This window comes from Chionomys nivalis, chromosome 4 (genome assembly GCF_950005125.1).
Source record: "Chionomys nivalis chromosome 4, mChiNiv1.1, whole genome shotgun sequence".
Taxonomy (NCBI): Eukaryota; Metazoa; Chordata; class Mammalia; order Rodentia; family Cricetidae; genus Chionomys; species Chionomys nivalis.
The window spans coordinates 21,317,403-21,335,443 of record NC_080089.1 but is presented as its reverse complement, the minus strand read 5'-3'; the positions used below and the strand labels follow the sequence as shown (position 1 = coordinate 21,335,443).

General features: G+C 52.4%; 1 protein-coding gene across 3 annotated transcripts in view; it reads left to right on the top strand.

The window, feature by feature from the left end:
* The window catches only part of Dock6 (dedicator of cytokinesis 6), a 59,783-nt gene that overhangs the window by 29,844 nt on the left and 11,898 nt on the right, over nt 1–18,041 (top strand). Inside the window, exons 24-40 of one of the 3 annotated variants that reach the window (XM_057766648.1) lie at nt 792–887; nt 2,024–2,164; nt 4,788–4,901; nt 5,052–5,222; nt 6,145–6,284; nt 6,374–6,543; nt 8,936–9,096; nt 9,403–9,585; nt 10,440–10,566; nt 10,883–10,967; nt 11,613–11,709; nt 11,838–11,972; nt 12,574–12,726; nt 13,086–13,244; nt 14,290–14,390; nt 15,943–16,135; nt 16,218–16,361. In XM_057766648.1, coding sequence (XP_057622631.1) covers nt 792–887; nt 2,024–2,164; nt 4,788–4,901; nt 5,052–5,222; nt 6,145–6,284; nt 6,374–6,543; nt 8,936–9,096; nt 9,403–9,585; nt 10,440–10,566; nt 10,883–10,967; nt 11,613–11,709; nt 11,838–11,972; nt 12,574–12,726; nt 13,086–13,244; nt 14,290–14,390; nt 15,943–16,135; nt 16,218–16,361 — 2,370 coding nt within the window. Of the gene's footprint in view, nt 1–791; nt 888–2,023; nt 2,165–2,466; nt 2,524–4,787; nt 4,902–5,051; nt 5,223–6,144; nt 6,285–6,373; nt 6,544–8,935; nt 9,097–9,402; nt 9,586–10,439; nt 10,567–10,882; nt 10,968–11,612; nt 11,710–11,837; nt 11,973–12,573; nt 12,727–13,085; nt 13,245–14,289; nt 14,391–15,942; nt 16,136–16,217; nt 16,362–18,041 lie in introns of those variants that run through there. The other 2 variants (XM_057766649.1, XM_057766650.1) reach the window with 2 other exon arrangements.

Below are 18,041 nucleotides of genomic sequence, written 5' to 3'. Positions count from 1 at the left end.
TTTCCTTTCTCTTTCATTTATTGTGGACAAGGTCCCCCTTGACTTGGAGTTCACAATCCTCCTGCCTCAGCGTCCTCAGCTCTAGGATTATAGGTGTATTCCATCTTGCCTGCCTTTTTCTTTCTCTTCTTCTAAAGCCACTAATAGTACTGTAGGGGTTCCACCCTTACAGCTTTACCTAATGCTAGTCACCTGCTAAGGTTCCACCACCAAATGCCATCAACATGTCCAGCCTGGGCTACATGAGACCCTGTCTCAAGAAAACTAAACACAAAATCTCTAGCATATGGAAGTTTCTGGCAATGTTTTCAAACCCTAAGTTCCTCCTGTGTTTAGGGGACCGGACCCATCTCTCTTTACCCATGCCCGCATCCTCCCTCCATCCACGTAGCCTCGTCTGTTCCCATCCTCATCACTAACCCTTTCTGCCATCCATGCTCATCCCATCCATCCTAGGCCATGGACCGCAGCTCTAGCCGTGCCTCCTCTTACCTCGAGGCCTCCTCCTCGGCCCCGTCAGCCCCTCAGCCAAGACACACTGTGCAGAAGGTAGAGGGGGGGAATAGGGTGGCTGATCTGATGTCTACCCCACTGCCCCACAGCAAGGGTCCAGTGCTCCTCCCCACATCCAGAGCCCAGCCAGGGCTTGAGTCTGCTCTCATCCCACCCTGCATGGCCTCCTGCTGCTCTGACCCCCAACCAGGCTTCAGGCTACCTCCCCCAAGTCATGCCTTGCTAAGGGGTGTGGGAGGGTGTCACGTGGCCCTTGGTGACTCTCGCCCTGTCCACAGTTGCTGCACGAGGAGCTGGCCCTGCAGTGGGTGGTGAGTGGCAGTGCGGTCCGGGAGGTGGCCCTACAGCATGCCTGGTTCTTCTTCCAGCTCATGGTGAGCACGTCCCCATCCAGGGAGACCGTTGAGAACAAGTGCCCCACAACTGCATTTGAGAACCCTAGAAAAAGGCCTTGGGGCTCTTCCATAACGAGGGATAGAGGTCACCTTGACAGTGACCCCACCCCCCTTGAGAGAGGATTTCTCAACCCAGAGATGGGCCCTCCTTCCTCCAAAAGATGCTAAGCACTGAGAGTCAGGCTTGCCAACCCCCAGATTCCTTCAAGTGGGTCTTTGTGTTCTCTTCCCCAGGGCCTGTTGGTCCTGACCTCCCCCAAATCCTTCAAGACAGAGTCCTGAATTCCTCAAAGTCAGCCCCTCAGAGGCTGGGAAGAAGGTTCAGTTAGAGCAAAGTGCTTGCCACACACACAAAGACCAGAGTTAGATCAGGAGAACACATCTGAAAAGGAAAGGACTGGGCCTGGAGGAAGCTGGTCATCCCAGCACTGGAACCTGGAGGCAGAAGGGTCCCTGTACTTGTTGACCAGCCAGCCTAGCCAATCAGGATGCTCCAGCCTCAGTGAGACCCGCCCCAAACAGGATCCTAGGCTCTACCATTGGTCCCACCTGTTTCTCACACCCTACCCACTCCTCACCCATACCACTTCCTCAGGTCCTGCTCACAGCCTTCAGGCTGCGTCTGTTGGGGTCAGGACCCCTTAAGCCTATTGCTTTTTTGGGGGGTTGTTTTGTTTTGGATTTATTTATTTTATATATATGGTGCTCTATCTGCATGTACACCTGCACGTCAGAAGAAGGCATCAGATCTCATTATAGATGGCTGTGAGCCACCATGTGGTTGCAGGGAATTGAACTCAGAACCTCTGGAAGAGCTGCCAATGCTCTTAACTGCTGAGCCATCTCTCCAGCCTACAGCCCACTGTTCTCAATGCTAAAGTTCCGTGCCTTCTGTCAAGCCCAGACCACCCTTCAGTCGTGACTACTTAGCTCAGAGCCTCTGATGTTCCCCTTTCTTGCCTGTAGTGCCTCACCTGTCAGCCCAGCACCCCAGTTTCTCTCAAGCCCCAGCTATGTATTTAAGCCCCTCCCACAGCTTTGGGGCCCCTCCCATATGACAGATCCCTGCCCACAACCTTTCAAGTTAACACCCTGCCCACCTACCTCATCCCCAGATAAAAAGCATGGAACTACACTTGCTCTTGAACCAGCGACTGGACACTCCCCGCAAGCTGCGCTTCCCTGGACGCTTCCTGGATGACATCGCGGCCCTGGTGGCCTCTGTGGGGCTGGAAGTCATCACTAGGGCCCATAAGGTAAGGAGGGACTCAGGGCCTCTTGGAGGAAAGTGACCACGTGAACATACTTTTTGTTTTTGTTTGTCAAGACAGGGTTTCTCAGTAGCTATGCAACTGGTCCTGGAACTTGCTATGTAGACCAGGCTGGTCTCGAACTCACAGAGATCCGCCTGCCTCTGCCTCCTGAGTGCTGGGACTAAAGGCGTGTGCCACCACTGCCTGGCCATGGTCTCTTTCTTGAGCACCTATGGCATACATAGCCCCGGCTGGATGTAGAGACACAGCAGTAAGCAAAACTGATCAAGTCCCTGCCCTCACAGAGCATTCTTGGAGGAAAAGCTGCAAGGCGAGACGGATAAGGCCTGGGGGCCACAGGCAGGAGGAACGGCGGTGCAAGGGTCCAGAGGCAGGGAGAGCCATGGAGGAGAATAAGAGTGGTGAGGACACAGTGGTGGGCTGGGGCCATCAGACGGGTGGCCCTTAGCTTGGCACCAGTATGCTGCAGGAGCATAATAAGTGGATGTTGCTATTCTGAGAGCCTGATGCTCTCCGAGGCCCCAGGGTCACCAGTTCCAGTCCCCACAGGAATTAGGCAAGCAGCAGTCATGATCACCGTAGCCCTACGGAAGCATTTATTGATCTCCTTCTGCACGAGTCAGCTGGATCATATTCAGCCTCACCAGCCATCCATGAAGTATTACTGTTACCCCTACTTTACTGATAAGGAAACTGAGGCAGAGAGTGACAGAGTAGCATAACCTAGCGCCATGCTTCTGGGGGGCAACGAGTCACCCTCTTCTGTGGGGGTGTGTGGGGCCAGAGAGAATGTTTCCCTCAGACAGAAACACCCACTGCGCTACTCCATCCAACCCATGTTCTGCAGAAATGTCTCCTAATTATTTTTTATTAAAAAATTAAGCTGGACAGTGGTGTGCATGCTTTTAATCCTAGTGCAGAAGGCAGAGGCCGGCAGATCTCTGAGTTCGAGGCTAGCCTGGTCTACAGAGAGTTCCAGGACAGCCAGGGCCACACGGAGAGACCATGACTGGGAAAGCCAAAAAATTATTTATGTGGATGAGTGTCTGGCTTGTGCACCGTGTGTCGTGCCCTTGGAGGCCAGAAAAGGGCTTTGGATTCCCTAGTACAGGAGTTCCAGATGGTTGTGAGCAGCCATGTGGGTGCTGAGATCAGACCCTGGACCACTGAGCTATCTTTCCAGCCCCATATCCTGATTGTTTAGAATTACATTTGTTTATCTATTGTGTTTGTGTGGGTTTGTGAAACACGGTGCATGTGAGAATTTAGGAGACAATCTGGGAGGCAGCTCTCTTCCCAGGGCGTCAAACTCCAGACATCAGGCTCGGCAGCCAGCTTGCCAGCCCATCTCTCCTGATGCGCTTTGATTTTTACAGAGTCTCGTTGTGTAGCCGAGACTGGCTGGGAACTTGCTGTGTAGCTTCAAGATCAAAGGGAAGCACCTGCCTCCCCAGTGTGAGGTTAAGTTCATGGTTTTTAAGGAGAAATGTCACTTGGGGATGATAGGGACACTCAGGCAGGTTTGGGAAAGGCCGCCTGTTGCACGGTCCCAGTTACCTCTAGGCTGATGCAGAGGTCCCAGTCTCGGTGTCCCTGGAGCAATCCCAAGCGTTGACAGCAGGGTCGTTGGTGGTGGGCACTGCTCTTTCATTCATTCCTTTGGCATATAATGAACACCAGTTGTAACTGGCTCCATATTTAAGGTGTCCCAGCCAGGTGTGGTGGTGCACATCTGTGGTCTCTGCATCAAGAGGCTGAGGCAGGAAAACCACATGCTTGAGGCTAGCCTGGGCTATGTAGTTAGCGTATGACTTCTCCCCTAAGACTGGTGGACTAGCACCCAGGACCATATGTTTCTTTCTCAGAGGTGGCACACAGTAGGTGCCCAATAGATGCTCATTACTGGTGGTATAGCATTAGAGTACATTAATTTGCTAGGGTAAGCATTTAAACAGAACCAAAGTGTTTCTCTGTACATAAGTAGGCTACGGGGCTACGTTTGGTTCATGGCCTCCCAGTTCACCAGGGGTCTCAAGCAATGAAAGATGGTACTTCACCTCTCTGATCTCATTGACCGGAATATGGTCACATGACTATCAGCTGCAAGAGAGCCTGGGAAATGCATTCTGTTGCACTCTGAAGTCTGGATGTAGAGAGTGGATTATCCAACTATGGGTGGGAGAAGAAAGAAAAATGTATTGTGGGGCTGGGTGTGACATGGTGGCATCTGACCCCAACCTGGGGTGTGGAGGCTGGGAGATCTCTGTACTTGATCCCAGCCTGGGGTGTGGAGGCTGGGAGATCTCTGTACTTGATCCCAGCCTGGGGTGTGGAGGCTGGGAGATCTCTCTGCTTGATCCCAGCCTGGGGTGTGGAGGCTGGGAGATCTCTGTGCTTGATCCCAGCCTGGATTTCAGTGGTCTAGGTCAGCTAGGCTGCATCACGAGACCCTGTCTCAGATAATAAAATAAAGTTCAGTGAGGGTTGTGAGTGAATCATAGAGGGGGAGGAAGTCAGGGATGAAGACCCGAGAGTTAAGGAAGTCATGCAGAGGTGAGCCAGGCTGGGCACTGTCAATATGGACTGAGAGGTCCCGTGTCCCCAGGACATAGAGCTGGCTGAACGCCTCAACGCCAGCCTGGCCTTCTTCCTCAGTGACCTCCTGTCCATAGCAGATCGAGGTTACATCTTCAGCCTGGTACGAGCTCACTACAAGCAGGTAGGTGTGCATGATGGAAGACATGGAGGGTGGCAGATGGCATCATGGGACCATGGTGGGGGATGTGGAGGCAGAAGCTGGCATCGTGGGACCCATGGAGTCTAAAAGCAGGAGAATGGTGATCTCACCCCTGCATCCCCTTTCTTGCAGGTGGCCACTCGGCTGCAATCTGCCCCCAATCCAACTGCACTGCTGACCCTTCGAATGGACTTCACTCGCATCCTGTGTAGCCATGAGCACTATGTGACCCTTAACCTCCCCTGCAGCCCCCTGTCACCCCCAGCCTCCCCCTCCCCCTCGGTGTCCTCCACTACTTCCCAGGTAGGTGGGCCTCCTCCTCCCCGCTTTCACCTGTCTTCTGCATGTCTGTTCACTTCCTTGTGGTACACTGCCCTGGCACACCCTTGACCTTTGACTCGTCACCTTTGAGTCTTCACCCTGACTTCTCAGAGATTTCCTAGCAAAAATGACTCCTTCTGACCCACAAACCCAGTCTTTGAACTTGCATTTGGTCTGCTGTTCCTCAGCCTTTTGAGTTTTGACTCCACGCCCTCCCCGCTCACAGATGGGTTATCCCTGACCTCGCACCTCTGACCTTTAAGGATTTATTTGTTTTATTTTAGTGTATGACTGTGCACCACATGCATGCCTGGTATCAGTGCAGGCTAGAAGAGGGCGCTTGGTCCCCTGGAACTGGCATTGCAGAAGGTTGTGAGCCACTATGTGGAGGCTGGGAGATGAACCCAGGTCCTCTGGAAGAGCAGCCAGTGCTCTCAACTGCTGAGCCATCGCTCGGTTCCTCTGACCTTTAACCCTGTGCCCATGGACAGTACTGCTGCACTGTCGTCCTACAATAGTGAGCAGAATAATACCATGATGACACTTTCTTGGGAGATACTTAATTTAAAATTGTATTTACTTTGTGGGGAGCACTTGTGTGCTGTGATAATACCGTGGCACTCAGAGAACAACTTCCGGGAGTTGGTTCTCTCCATCCACCATGTGTGCCTTGGGGATCAAACTCAGGTTGTTAACTTTGGTGGAGAGTGCCCTTCCTGGCTGAGCCCTATTCCTGGCCCCTCCTGAAGTACTTTTAGGAGAGGAAAGTGGGAAATATCCAGATTTAGGATCTGTGGGTTCGTCTCTACCATCCCAACCACTCATCTTGATGCTAACTTCTGTTACTGTCATGGTGGCCATGGTTGTGAACTTTTACCTCATCCACTCTACCATCCATCTACAGAGCTCCACCTTCTCCAGCCAGGCCCCTGACCCTAAAGTGACCAGCATGTTCGAGCTAAGTGGGCTTTTCAGGCAGCAGCACTTTCTCTCTGGACTCCTGCTGACGGAGCTGGCCCTAGCCCTCGACCCTGAAGCTGAGGGGTGAGCATGGGGCCTGGGTGTGGCCGGAGGAGTGTGACATGGGCCAGGAGCCATGTCTGCACCATACTGAGTACCCTGTCACTCCACAGGGCATCCCTTTTACACAAGAAGGCCATTAGTGCTGTACACAGCCTGCTGTGCAGCCACGATGTTGACTCCCGCTACACAGAGGCCACCGTGAAGGCCAAGGTGGCCGAGCTGTACCTGCCCCTGCTCTCCCTTGCGAGGGACACACTACCACGACTGCATGGCTTCGCTGGTCAGAGGGCTGGGGAAGACGGGGTTTTATGGGGCCAGACTTGACCATGGGATATGGAGTGGGAGAAGCAGAGAACGGGGTGGGGGATGGGGTGGCTAGTCAGCCTGAGGGGGAGCAGCTCAGGGCCACAGCATCCACATCAAGCCATAAGCCTCACCTGGAAAGTGAAACCGTGAGCATCCACATGACAGAGGAACACACGTGTGGACAGCTGTCCAGGGAGACAGTGTGAGCATCCATATGACAGGAACACACGTATGGACAGCTGTCCAGGGAGACAGTGTGAGCATCCATATGACAGGAACACACGTGTGGACAGCTGTCCAGGGAGACAGTGTGAGCATCCATATGACAGGAACACACGTGTAGACAGCTGTCCATTTGTTGCCAGCCCACCAGAGGGCTCCTGATGGCCTGCGCTGCCTTCTGAGAGGGACGGGGAAGGCTCAGTGGGAAATAGGCAGGTGAGAGACCAGGCCTTGTGCTCCTGTCTTCGCTCTCTCATCTGTTCCAAGTTGTGAGTGGTCCTGCATGGCCTTCAGGCACAACCGAGGGCACTTTCCTGGATACAAACAGGACCCTAGATTCATGCCTTTCATCAGTATGGAGAAATCCTCAGCTCTTATCTTCTCAACCTTTTTCCTGCCTCCTCTTCTGTCTCCTGGGACTCCAGTGCTTCATGTTAGAATGTTTCTTTGTATGACATGTCTGCTGTTTTCTCATCTGTCTTTGAGTTCACTGTCTTCAAGCCCATCTGTTTAGTTCTTGTGTGTGTGTGTACATGCATGTGAAGGCCCGAGTTTAATGTCAGGAGTCAGCCTTGATCACTCTTCCACTGTATCTTCTGAGTCAGGGCTTGCTTCTTCAGTCAGACTTGGAGCTTGCTGACAGGGCTGGTCTCACAGCCAGCTTGCACTGCATCCAGGTCTGCACCTTCTCAGGCTGGAATTGCAAGCATGTTGCATCTGACATTTACATGAGTGCTGGGCACTTTGAACTCCAGTCCTCATGTGTGCATGATAAATACTCAGCCACTGAACCATCTCCCAGCCCAAATTCTTAATTTCAGACACTATATCTTTTAACTTGTAAAATGTCCAATTTGATTTAATTTTTTCATACATTCCAATTTTGTTTTGTCATTTTTGTATTGTTTCATTGTGTGAATGTTTTGTCTGTGTGTATGTGTGTGTGTACCATGTGCGTACCTGCTACCCACAGAGGCCAGAGGCTGTCACAACCCTGGAACTGGAGTTATACACAGTTGTAAGTCACCACGTGGGAGCTGGGAACTGAACCTGAGTCCTTTGGAAGAGCAGCCAGTGCTTATTTTTTTATTTTTTTGAGACAGAATCTCTATATAATCCAGGCTGTCCTGGAACTTGCTATTTAGACTCTGAGGTCCACCTGCCTCTGCCTCCTGAGTGCTGAGGTTGAAGGTGTGCGCCACCATGTCCAGCAGCTCCCTAGTTTTCTGTGTGTGTGTAGAACATGTGGAAGTCTGGACGACTTGTGAGAGTCGGTTCTCTCCTTCCACCATGTGAACCCTGGAGACCGGAACGTGGGTCATAGGTCATCAGGCATGGCAGCAGCCATCTTTGCACTGAGCCGTCTCACTGACCCTCTGGCATTATTTCAAAATTCTTCATGTTTGAAACCATTTTGTCCTTCTCTGACTTTTATTTGTAAAATCGTTGCTTGCTAAGGGACATTTACTCTTTTCTGTGTCTTCTTCAGATGTCTTGGTCACTTACAATTTTGTGTTCTCTCTGGACATTGAATATGCGAGCCACGGCCTGGAGCAGTGTTGGCTTCTCCAGGGAGGATGTTCCTTTTAGTGTCTAGGCAGATAGGTAGCTCCGACCTCCTCAGCCGGGACCTGCACCAAGCTGGCTGAGGCCAGAATTTCACTTGGGTTCAGTCTACCTTTTGTCCGTGGCGGCCAGGTGTTGTGGTAAACGCCGTGTAACCCAGTATTCAGGAGGCCGAGACACACTCCCAGCCCCTCACTGACCGACCCATGGCCCAATCCTCAAGTTATGTTCTAAGTGTTAACTATGGAGCTGTGGCCAGAGTAGCCATACTTTAAGTACAAAGATTAAATTTGAGCAATAAGCAACTATTGACCTGACCTGGTCTGAGGCGGCTGATGTCAGAGAATACTGGAAATTTGGAATGAGAGCAACAATTATTCCTTTTGGGGGTGGTGTTCTAGACAGGATTTTTCTGTGTAGCCCTGTCTGTCCTGGAACTCACTCTGCAGACCAGACTGGCCTCAAACTGCCTGCCTTTCCCTCTTGAGTATTGGGATTCAAAACATGGGCCACTGCTCCTGGCTAAAGCAAGGAGCTTCCCAGTGCCTCATCCTTCTTGTCTTCTATTCTGCCCCTAGAGGGCTCAGGGCAGCGGTCAAGACTGGCTTCCATGTTGGACTCAGACACAGAAGGTGAAGGGGACATTGGAGGCACCATCAACCCATCTGTGGCCATGGCCATCGCTGGGGGACCTCTGGCTCCTGGCTCTCGTGCCAGCATTTCCCAGGGACCTTCAGCAGTAAGTCTGAGGCTCATCCCCAGAGAAGACTGGGTATGTGACTCACGTGGTAGAGTGCTTGCCTAGCATCATGCAGCCCTGGTACCACATTCCTGCACGGAGTGGTGAGTACCTGTGATCTAAGCACGGCGGTGATAGAGGCAGGGGGATCACAAGTTTAAAGTCTTCTTCAGACCGTGTTGTGGGTTTGACACTGGTCTGTGTCTCAAACAAAACAAAAAGGATGTCATGTCACGAGGTACAGTTGGCCACAGCTCACCTTGTGTAAGGAAACTAACATTGATTCTGTTCCCTCTCTGCACCCAGGCAGCTCGCTCAGGCTGTCCCCTCTCTGCCGAGTCCAGCCGGACCTTGTTGGTGTGTGTGCTGTGGGTCCTGAAAAATGCTGAGCCGGCCCTTCTGCAGCGTTGGGCTGCTGATCTGGCCCTGCCCCAGCTGGGCCGCCTCCTGGACCTCCTCTACCTCTGTCTGGCTGCCTTTGAGTACAAGGTGTGAGGCAGTGGGTGAGGCTGAGGTGGGGATGAGCACACACCTAGAGCTCCCTGTAGTGGGAGCTGGGTAGCCAGGGGCAGACTGTGTGTACAGGGCTTCTGTGAGCTGAGGGTGGAAGGTGGGCTGTGTCTGTCCTCAGCTCTGGAGGGGGATGGCACATGACCTCATGAATAAAGTGTTGCACTGGGGATGAGGGCAGTCATAGAGTGCTTGACAGGCACTCATAAAGTCCATCCGCCCCACAATGAAAGAGAGTGAGGAGGGTGGAGGAGGGAAGGCACACAAGCCTGTCATCCCGTGCTTGGCTATTCAGAAGGCCAAGATCATTCTCGGCTACATAGTGAGTTCAAGACCAGCCTGGAGTACGGGAGGCTCTGTCTTAAAAATGAGAAATTTAGCCGGGCGGTGGTGGCACACGCCTTTAATCCCAGCACTCGGGAGGCAGAGGCAGGCGGATCTCTGTGAGTTCGAGGCCAGCCTGGTCTACAAGAGCTAGTTCCAGGACAGGCTCCAAAACCACAGAGAAACCCTGTCTCAAAAAACCAAAAAAAAAAAAAAAAGAGAGAGAAATTTAGAGAGTGAAGAAAGGAGAGAAGGTGGAAAGCTGCAAGGGAGTCTGATAGCGTGGTTGGCAGGTGCTGGGAGAAGTGTAGTGGGGGGAGGAGAGTGGGGAAGGGGGAGGAGAGGGGAGAAGGGGGAGCAGAGGGGAGAAGGGGGAGCAGAGGGGAGAAGGGAGGAAGAGAATTTGGAGGTGGTGAGCTTTTGGAGAGAAGGCTGTATTGTCTTCTGGCAAAGGGCCCTGAGCAGAAGGAACACATATCACCTGAAACCCCGGTTCTCTGCTTTTCCAGGGGAAAAGGGCATTTGAGCGCATCAACAGCCTCACGTTCAAGAAGTCCCTGGACATGAAAGCCCGGCTGGAGGAGGCCATCCTGGGCACCATCGGGGCGCGACAGGAGATGGTGCGCCGGAGCAGGGGTGAGGTGACAGGGGGAGCTGGTGTGTGGTGCACACCTGCAATCCCAGCACTCGGGAAACGAGTTCAAGGCTAGGCCTTGGCTATACATGAGTCCTTGTCTCAGAGAGAAAAGGTTCACGTGTCACTGCTCTCTACATGGATGTATGTGGTTCTCATCTGTCCCCACAGCCTATTTGTGTCTAGTGGTGGTGTCTGATGGGCAGTGTCTCTCTGCTTAACTCTACATAGACGTCTTCCTGTGTGTGAATGTTTCGCTCTGTTTGCGTGAGTCTTTCTCTCTCCACATACCTATGAACATACATTTGTACATGGCAGAGAGAAGTTCATCTGGAAACCAAGAGAATGTTCGCTGGCGTAAGAGTGTTACACACTGGAGACAGACCTCAGACCGTGTGGACAAGTAGGTTGAAAGATGGGTATTCTCATGACTGTGATGAGCTGCCTGAGGCAGCCACTTATAGTCTAAAAATTTCTCATAGACTGTGCTGCTGCAAGCCTGGGAGCCCAGGGCAAATAGTTCTAAGCCATACAGTGCTACACAGCAAGACCCTATCTCTAAATAAATAAATAAATACATAAAATAAAAAGTTGTCCCTTGAGACCTACCTTAATTGCTTCTTAGGGCACACTCCTAATAACCAAAAACTGTCTAACTAGTCCCTACGGGTCTAGGGAATCAAACCCTAGATCTCACCAATGTTGGAAAAGTACTCTACCACTGAGCCACACCCCAGCCCCTCACTGGAGGATTCTAGGCAGGGGCTCTACCACTGAGCCACACCCCAGCCCCTCACTGGGGGACTCTAGGCAGGGGCTCTACCCCTGAGTCATGCCACACCCCTGCTCTCTATCTCTTAGCTTCTTCAAGCTGAGGACCAGCCTTCCAACACAAGAAGCTTTAGGAACACACTCAGACCATCATATGAGGTTTAGATGAATATCTAGAGAGCTGCTCCCTCCAAGGACAGCCAAGGGTGGAAGAGGGCTCTGTTGTGTCACTGGGTCTGACTCCAAGTGGCTTCACATGGTCCCCCCTGCCCTCCAGGACCAAGGATGAAATGGAACATGAAGCCCTGGTGGATGGAAATCTGGCTACAGAGGCCAGCCTAGTGGTTCTGGACATGCTGGAGATCATTGTGCAGGTATGATTTGATCCAGTGTCTGTCCTGGCCTCTCATCCTGCATGGTGGCCCCATAATCCCTCAACTTCCCAGACCCCATAAGCACCCTTGCCTCTTAACCCATGGATTTCTAACACCTTCCTGTGAAGACGGTGATGCTGTCGGAGGCCCGTGAGAGCATCTTGAGTGCTGTGCTGAAAGTTGTTCTGTACAGTCTGGGGAGCGCCCAGAGTGCCCTCTTCCTGCAGCACGGCCTAGCCACCCAACGAGCACTGGTTTCCAAGGTGAGCAGACTCCCAAGCAGCAGCCACAATTCACAGGATAATAATAGTTCATGTGCCGAGCACCTACTGTGTGCCAGGTAGTTTCAGGGCACAGACAACACCGCTGCATTTCTGAACTGAGGAGCAAGCCTGGCATGGTGGCTGTCATCTGTCATCCCAGGTCATCTTTGGCTACATAGCAAGTTCAAGGCCAGCCTGGACTGCCTAAGATAATGTTGCAAAATAAGAACAACCAAAGAAAGAAAGTCTTCCAGAAATATAAATAGGCTGGGTGGAGTTATATGTACCTGTCATCCCAGCTTTAGGAGGTAGATGCAAGGAATCAGGCATTCAAGGGCATTCTTGGCCCTACAGGGAGAACGAAGTCAACCTAAGTTACGTAAAAGAGCCTGTCTCAAAAAAAAAATAAAAACAGCCAGTCGGTGATGGTGCATGCCTTTACTCCTAAAGTAGAGGCAGGCGGATCTCTGAGTTTGAGGTCAGCCTGGTCTACAGAGTGAGTTCCAGGATAGCAGAGCTGCCCAGAGAGACCCTGTATTGGAGGTAGGGAGGGAAGTACCAAGAATGGGCTGAACAACCTCTCTCTGGGGCCTGGGGGCAGTTCCCGGAGCTGCTTTTCGAGGAAGACACTGAGCTTTGTGCCGACCTATGCCTGAGGCTTCTGCGACACTGTGGCAGCCGCATCAGCACCATCCGCATCCACGCCAGTGCCTCGCTCTACCTGCTCATGCGCCAGAACTTCGAGATCGGCCATGTATGGGGCAGTTTCCGGGCTCCAGCTGGGGTGGCGCTGCATGGGGCAAGATCGGCCATGTATGGGGCAGTTTCCGGGCTCCAGCTGGGGTGGCGCTGCATGGGGCAAGATCGGCCATGTATGGGGCAGTTTCCGGGCTCCAGCTGGGGTGGCGCAGCACAGCACAGGGGCCATCAACAAGTATCACCCAGTGTCATAGGCCAGAAAGAGAGGTCAGACTGGGAAGCCTGGGTGGACAGGTAGGTGGGGAGCAGTAACCACATATGGCAGCTGACCAGTGAGAAAGTTTAAGGGACCCTGGTGTGAGGGAGTCGGGGACCTGAGGCTCTCAGGGCAACACCGCCTCCCTGCCCTATTAGAACTTCGCCCGTGTGAAGATGCTGGTGACCATGTCCCTGTCATCCCTTGTGGGGACAACTCAGAACTTCAGTGAAGAGCACTTGAGACGGTCCCTCAAGACCATCCTGACCTATGCGGAGGAGGACATAGGGCTGCGGGACAGCACATTCGCTGAGCAGGTAAAGCCTGCACTGCCCCTCCTCCCACTGTGGACAGTGTGTCTGTTTGCCCCGTGTCTTTTGGTTTATTTGTTTATTTATTTTTGATATCCATATTTGAACTTTGGTATTGTGAAGCAGGGTCTCACTCTATATCCCAGGTTGGCCTTAGACTCACAACAATCCTCCTGCCTCTACTGTCTGAGTGCTAGGATTATATGCATGATCCACCAAGACAAACCTTTTGTTTTACTTTTTGAGATAAGTTTTCTCCCTTCCCTCTCTCTTTTCCTCCCTCCCTCCCCTGGTCAAGGAGGCCTAGATCTCACTATGTCGCTGAGGATGGCCTTGAACCCCTGGCCCTCCTGCCCCTACATCCCGTGTTCTGAGATAACTGATCTGCTCCTCCACTCCAACTTCTTGTTTCTTTTTGGACATCTCGGCCTTAGCCTAGGCTAACCTGGAACACATTATATAGCCAGGATGACTTCTGACTTGCCGCTGTGGTCCCGGCTCTGCCTCCCAGTGCTGGGAATACAAGGTGTGCGTGCGTACTTGTGTGACATCCAGTGTGCCCTGCTGCCACCCCCACTGTGTGTGTGGTGAATGTGCATGTATGTGTACCTGTGCATACGTGCATGTGGAGGCCAGAAGTCACAGGAGGATGACTCCTTCAGTCTCTCTCCACCTTATTTTTCTGCGAGGACTTTTCTTTCAGATGGTTCCACTGTGCACCTCTGGCTGTCCTGGACCTTGCTATGTAGAGCAGGCTAGCCTCAAATTCACACAGATGGGCCTTCTCTGCCTCACAAGTGCTGGAGTTAAAGTACCTTACTTTTAGGGACGGGGTCAGAGATGCCATGGTGTTGTCCTTGTCCTCATCGTCCCATGTCCATGCTCTACCCACCCTGCCCTGCTCCTGCTTTTCACATGGGTGCTGGGGATCAGACTCAGGTCGTTATGTTGCCTGGCAACGTTCCCCACTGAGCCATCTCCCAGTCCTGCTCTCCCATCTTAGTCCTGACCCCATTGCCCTTGCTGACCCCTGGACATTCGCTTGCTCCAGGTTCAGGACCTCATGTTCAACCTGCACATGATCCTGACAGACACAGTGAAGATGAAGGAACACCAGGAGGACCCCGAGATGCTCATGGACCTCATGTACAGGTGAGGGGGGCAAGAGTCAGGCCTGGAGCAGGGAGCCGGGCAAGCAGGCAGATGAAGGGCACGGGTCAAAGCACAAGATGGGACAAAACGGGAACAGATACGGGTACGTGTTTGTAGTTCTCCAGTGCCAGACCACACACCCAAGACAATCCGCTCATAAAAAGAAAAGGCTCCGATGGTAAATGTGCCTACCACCAAAGCTGATGACCTGAGTTCCATCCCAGGGCCCACATAGTAGAGGAGAGGGTCCCTCGGGTTGTCATCAGACCTCTTGATGTGCACTCTGTTAGCACAGGTGTGCCCTCTTCTCCACACATATATTACACACACAGAGAAATAAAATAAATGCACAAAAGAGGGAAAAGAACTGTTCATTTAACTAATGGTTTTGGGGATTTCATTCTGTAGTCAGTTGGCCCCATAACTGGGGCCTGTGAGAGAGCTCCACACTGCAGCTTGTGGGACACTGAAGCCACCCAGGTGAGGAAGCCAGGCAGACAAGAGGAAGAAACCGGGTCACACAGACAGTGGCCATAAACAGGACTCATGGTGGTCGGCCTAGCACACGTGAGGCCCGGCTTCCGTCTGCAGCGCCGCTTACACTGGTCTCTCTAGCATGCAGGCAGGGGAAGCAGGTGGATGAGAGCCTTAAGGTCATTCTTGGCTACACAGCCGGTTTGGGGTGCTCTAGTTTGCTGTCTGTTACTGTGATAAACACCACAGCCAAAAGCAATTTGGGGAGAAAAGGGTTTATTTGGCTTAAATGTCCCAATCACAGTCTGCCATTGAGGGAAGTTGGGGCAGGAACCAAACAGAGACCATGGAAGAATACTGCTCACTGGCTTGCTCCCCATGACTTGCACAGAAAGCTTTCTTATAGAACCCAGAACCACCTGCCCAAGGGTGTCACCACCCAGAGTGGGCTGGGCCATCAATCATTAATTAGGACAATACTTCACAGATTTGCCTACATGCCAATCTGATGGAGACATCCTCTCCTTTAAAGTTCTTCCCAGATGTCTCTAGCTTGTGCCGGCGGGTGGAGAGATGGCTCAGCAGTTGAGAGCCCAGAGGACCTGGGTTCAATTCCCAGCACTCACATGGCAGCTTATGACTGTCAATAGCTCCAGGATCCAACACCCTCACACAGACACACATGTAGGCAAAACACCGATGCACATAAAATAAATTATTTAAAAGAAAAAAGAAAAACTAACCAGTGCAAGTGGCCAGCCTGGCACACACCTATGATCCCCGCACTCAAGAGGCAGGAGGATCAGAAGTTCAAAGTCAACCTCAGCTACATAGCAAGTTCCAGGCCATCCTGGGCTATATGAGACCCTGCCTCAAAAAGGAAAAAAGGAAAACAAGAAAAGTGAGTTAGACAGGGCTGTGAGGATAAGTAAAAGTATGGAGAAGAGAGGGGCAAGGTGTGTGGGGTGGAGCCATGACTGAGCAATAGGGATGGTTAGAGGGACAGACAAGAATGCAGGTGGGGTGGGGCTGGACAAGCAGGGACAGGCACTCACTCCCCTGCTGACCTGGACCCTAGGATTGCCCGGGGGTACCAAGGCTCTCCAGACCTGCGGCTGACATGGCTGCAGAACATGGCTGGCAAACATGCAGAGCTGGGCAACCATGCAGAGGCTGCCCAATGCATGGTACATGCTGCTGCCCTGGTGGCCGAATACCTTGCCCTCCTCGAGGACAGCCGCCACCTGCCTGTGGGCTGTGTGTCTTTCCAGGTTAGTGATGGAGTAACTGGGAGGTAGAGGAGGGCCCACTTGGGTGGGCGCTGGATCCAATGCCACCTCCTGCCCTCCCCAGAATGTCTCATCCAACGTGCTGGAGGAATCTGCCATCTCTGATGACATCCTGTCTCCAGATGAGGAGGGCTTCTGCTCCGGGAAGAACTTCACGGAACTGGGTCTGGTGGGGCTGCTGGAGCAGGCTGCTGCCTACTTCACCATGGTGAGACCTACAGCGATGGTGTCAGACTGCTTGGCAGGGATTTGGAATGGGGAGTCAGGAGCAGGCAAGGTGGTGCATGCCTGTGAAGCCAGCATTTGAGACAGTGAGGCCGTAGGACTGGCGTTGAGGCCAGCATGGACTACAGAGCCATTTTCCCCCAAACAAAACGAAATTGGGCCTGGGGCTCTAGCACACAGAGCCCTGGATTCCATCTCCAGACCCTGTAAGCCAGGTATGGTGATGTGTGCCTGTGATCCCAGCGCTCAGAGGGTGGAATGTAGGAGGGGCAGAGGTTCAAGGCTGTCCTCCGCCACACAGCAAGTTCTAGGCTACTCTGGGCTGTGTAAAGAATAAAGGGGGAGGGAGGAAAGAACAGAAACAAAACAGGAAAAACAAACCCCTGAGGCGTTAGGTCAATGGCGATGGTAGAGTGTGTGCCCAGCATGGTGAGTGAGGCCTGGGTCGGGGCAGGGGACAGAACCATTAACCTGGGACCACCCTGAGAATGTAGGGCTAGGAGATGACTCGGTTGGTTAATGTGCTTGTCACTCAAGCATGAGTTTGGATCTCCAGTAAAAAGCCAGGCATGGCGATAAAAACCTATAATCCCAGAGCTGGGCCAGAGTGAGGATTCTGAGGCTGGCTAACTAGCTAGTCTACCTCAGATGGCTCAGAGAGAGACAGACTGCTTCAGAAAGTAAGGTGCGGAGCGACAGGAAGACACCTGACACAACCTCCGGTCACCACGCAGACACGTACCCCACAAGGGCTGGGAGCTGGCTTAGTTTGTAGAGTGCTGACCTAGCCTGCTCGAAGCCCTGAGTTCCATTCCTAGAACTTCATAAACGTGGCATAGTGGTACACACCTCTCAGCACTCGGAAGGTAGCAGCAGGATCGGAAGTTCAAGACCAGCCTGGGCTCGTAGGACCCTGGTTCAGAATGAGAGAAAAGCAGAGAATTGGTTCCCCAGCACCGTGAGCTGCCTCTCCCTTCATTCACAATTTTATCAGTGCTAGGACTTGTGTGTGCTAGTGCACATAAAAGAAGAAAGGGTTTTTGTTCCTGCTTGCTTCTCCAGTCTTATTCTCGGTAGTTTCCTCTGCTTGGGCCTTCCTGGGCAGCTACTCTATTCTCTGGGGTGCTGTGTTACCCGACTCGGGTAAAAATAAACCCAGTTAAGACAGGAGCTGGCAGTCAGCCCAGTGGAGCCCCAGGTTAGCCCTGTGAGGCTCTGAGCTCCATCCCAGCACTGGTCAGCTGGGTGAGGTACTGTACATCTGTCATCCCAGTGGCTTGGGAGGCAGAGGAAGGATGAGGGCTTCAGGTCATCCTGAGGCTGCGTAGTGAGTTTGAGGCTAGCCTGGGCTACATGAGACCCTGTCTCAAACAAAAAGACAAAGAGGCTCGTGTTGCAGTATAGTGACCGAGCACTTGCCTAAAGTGCACAAGATCCTGGGCCCCATCTCTAGTATAAAAATAAAATAAAGTGCCGGGCGGTGGTGGCACACGCCTTTAATCCCAGCACTTGGGAGGCAGAGGCAGGTGGATCTCTGTGAGTTCGAGACCAGCCTGGTCTACAAGAGCTAGTTCCAGGACAGGCTCCAAAACCACAGAGAAACCCTGTCTCAAAAAACCAAAATAAATAAATAAATAAATAAATAAATGTATCAAATCAAATA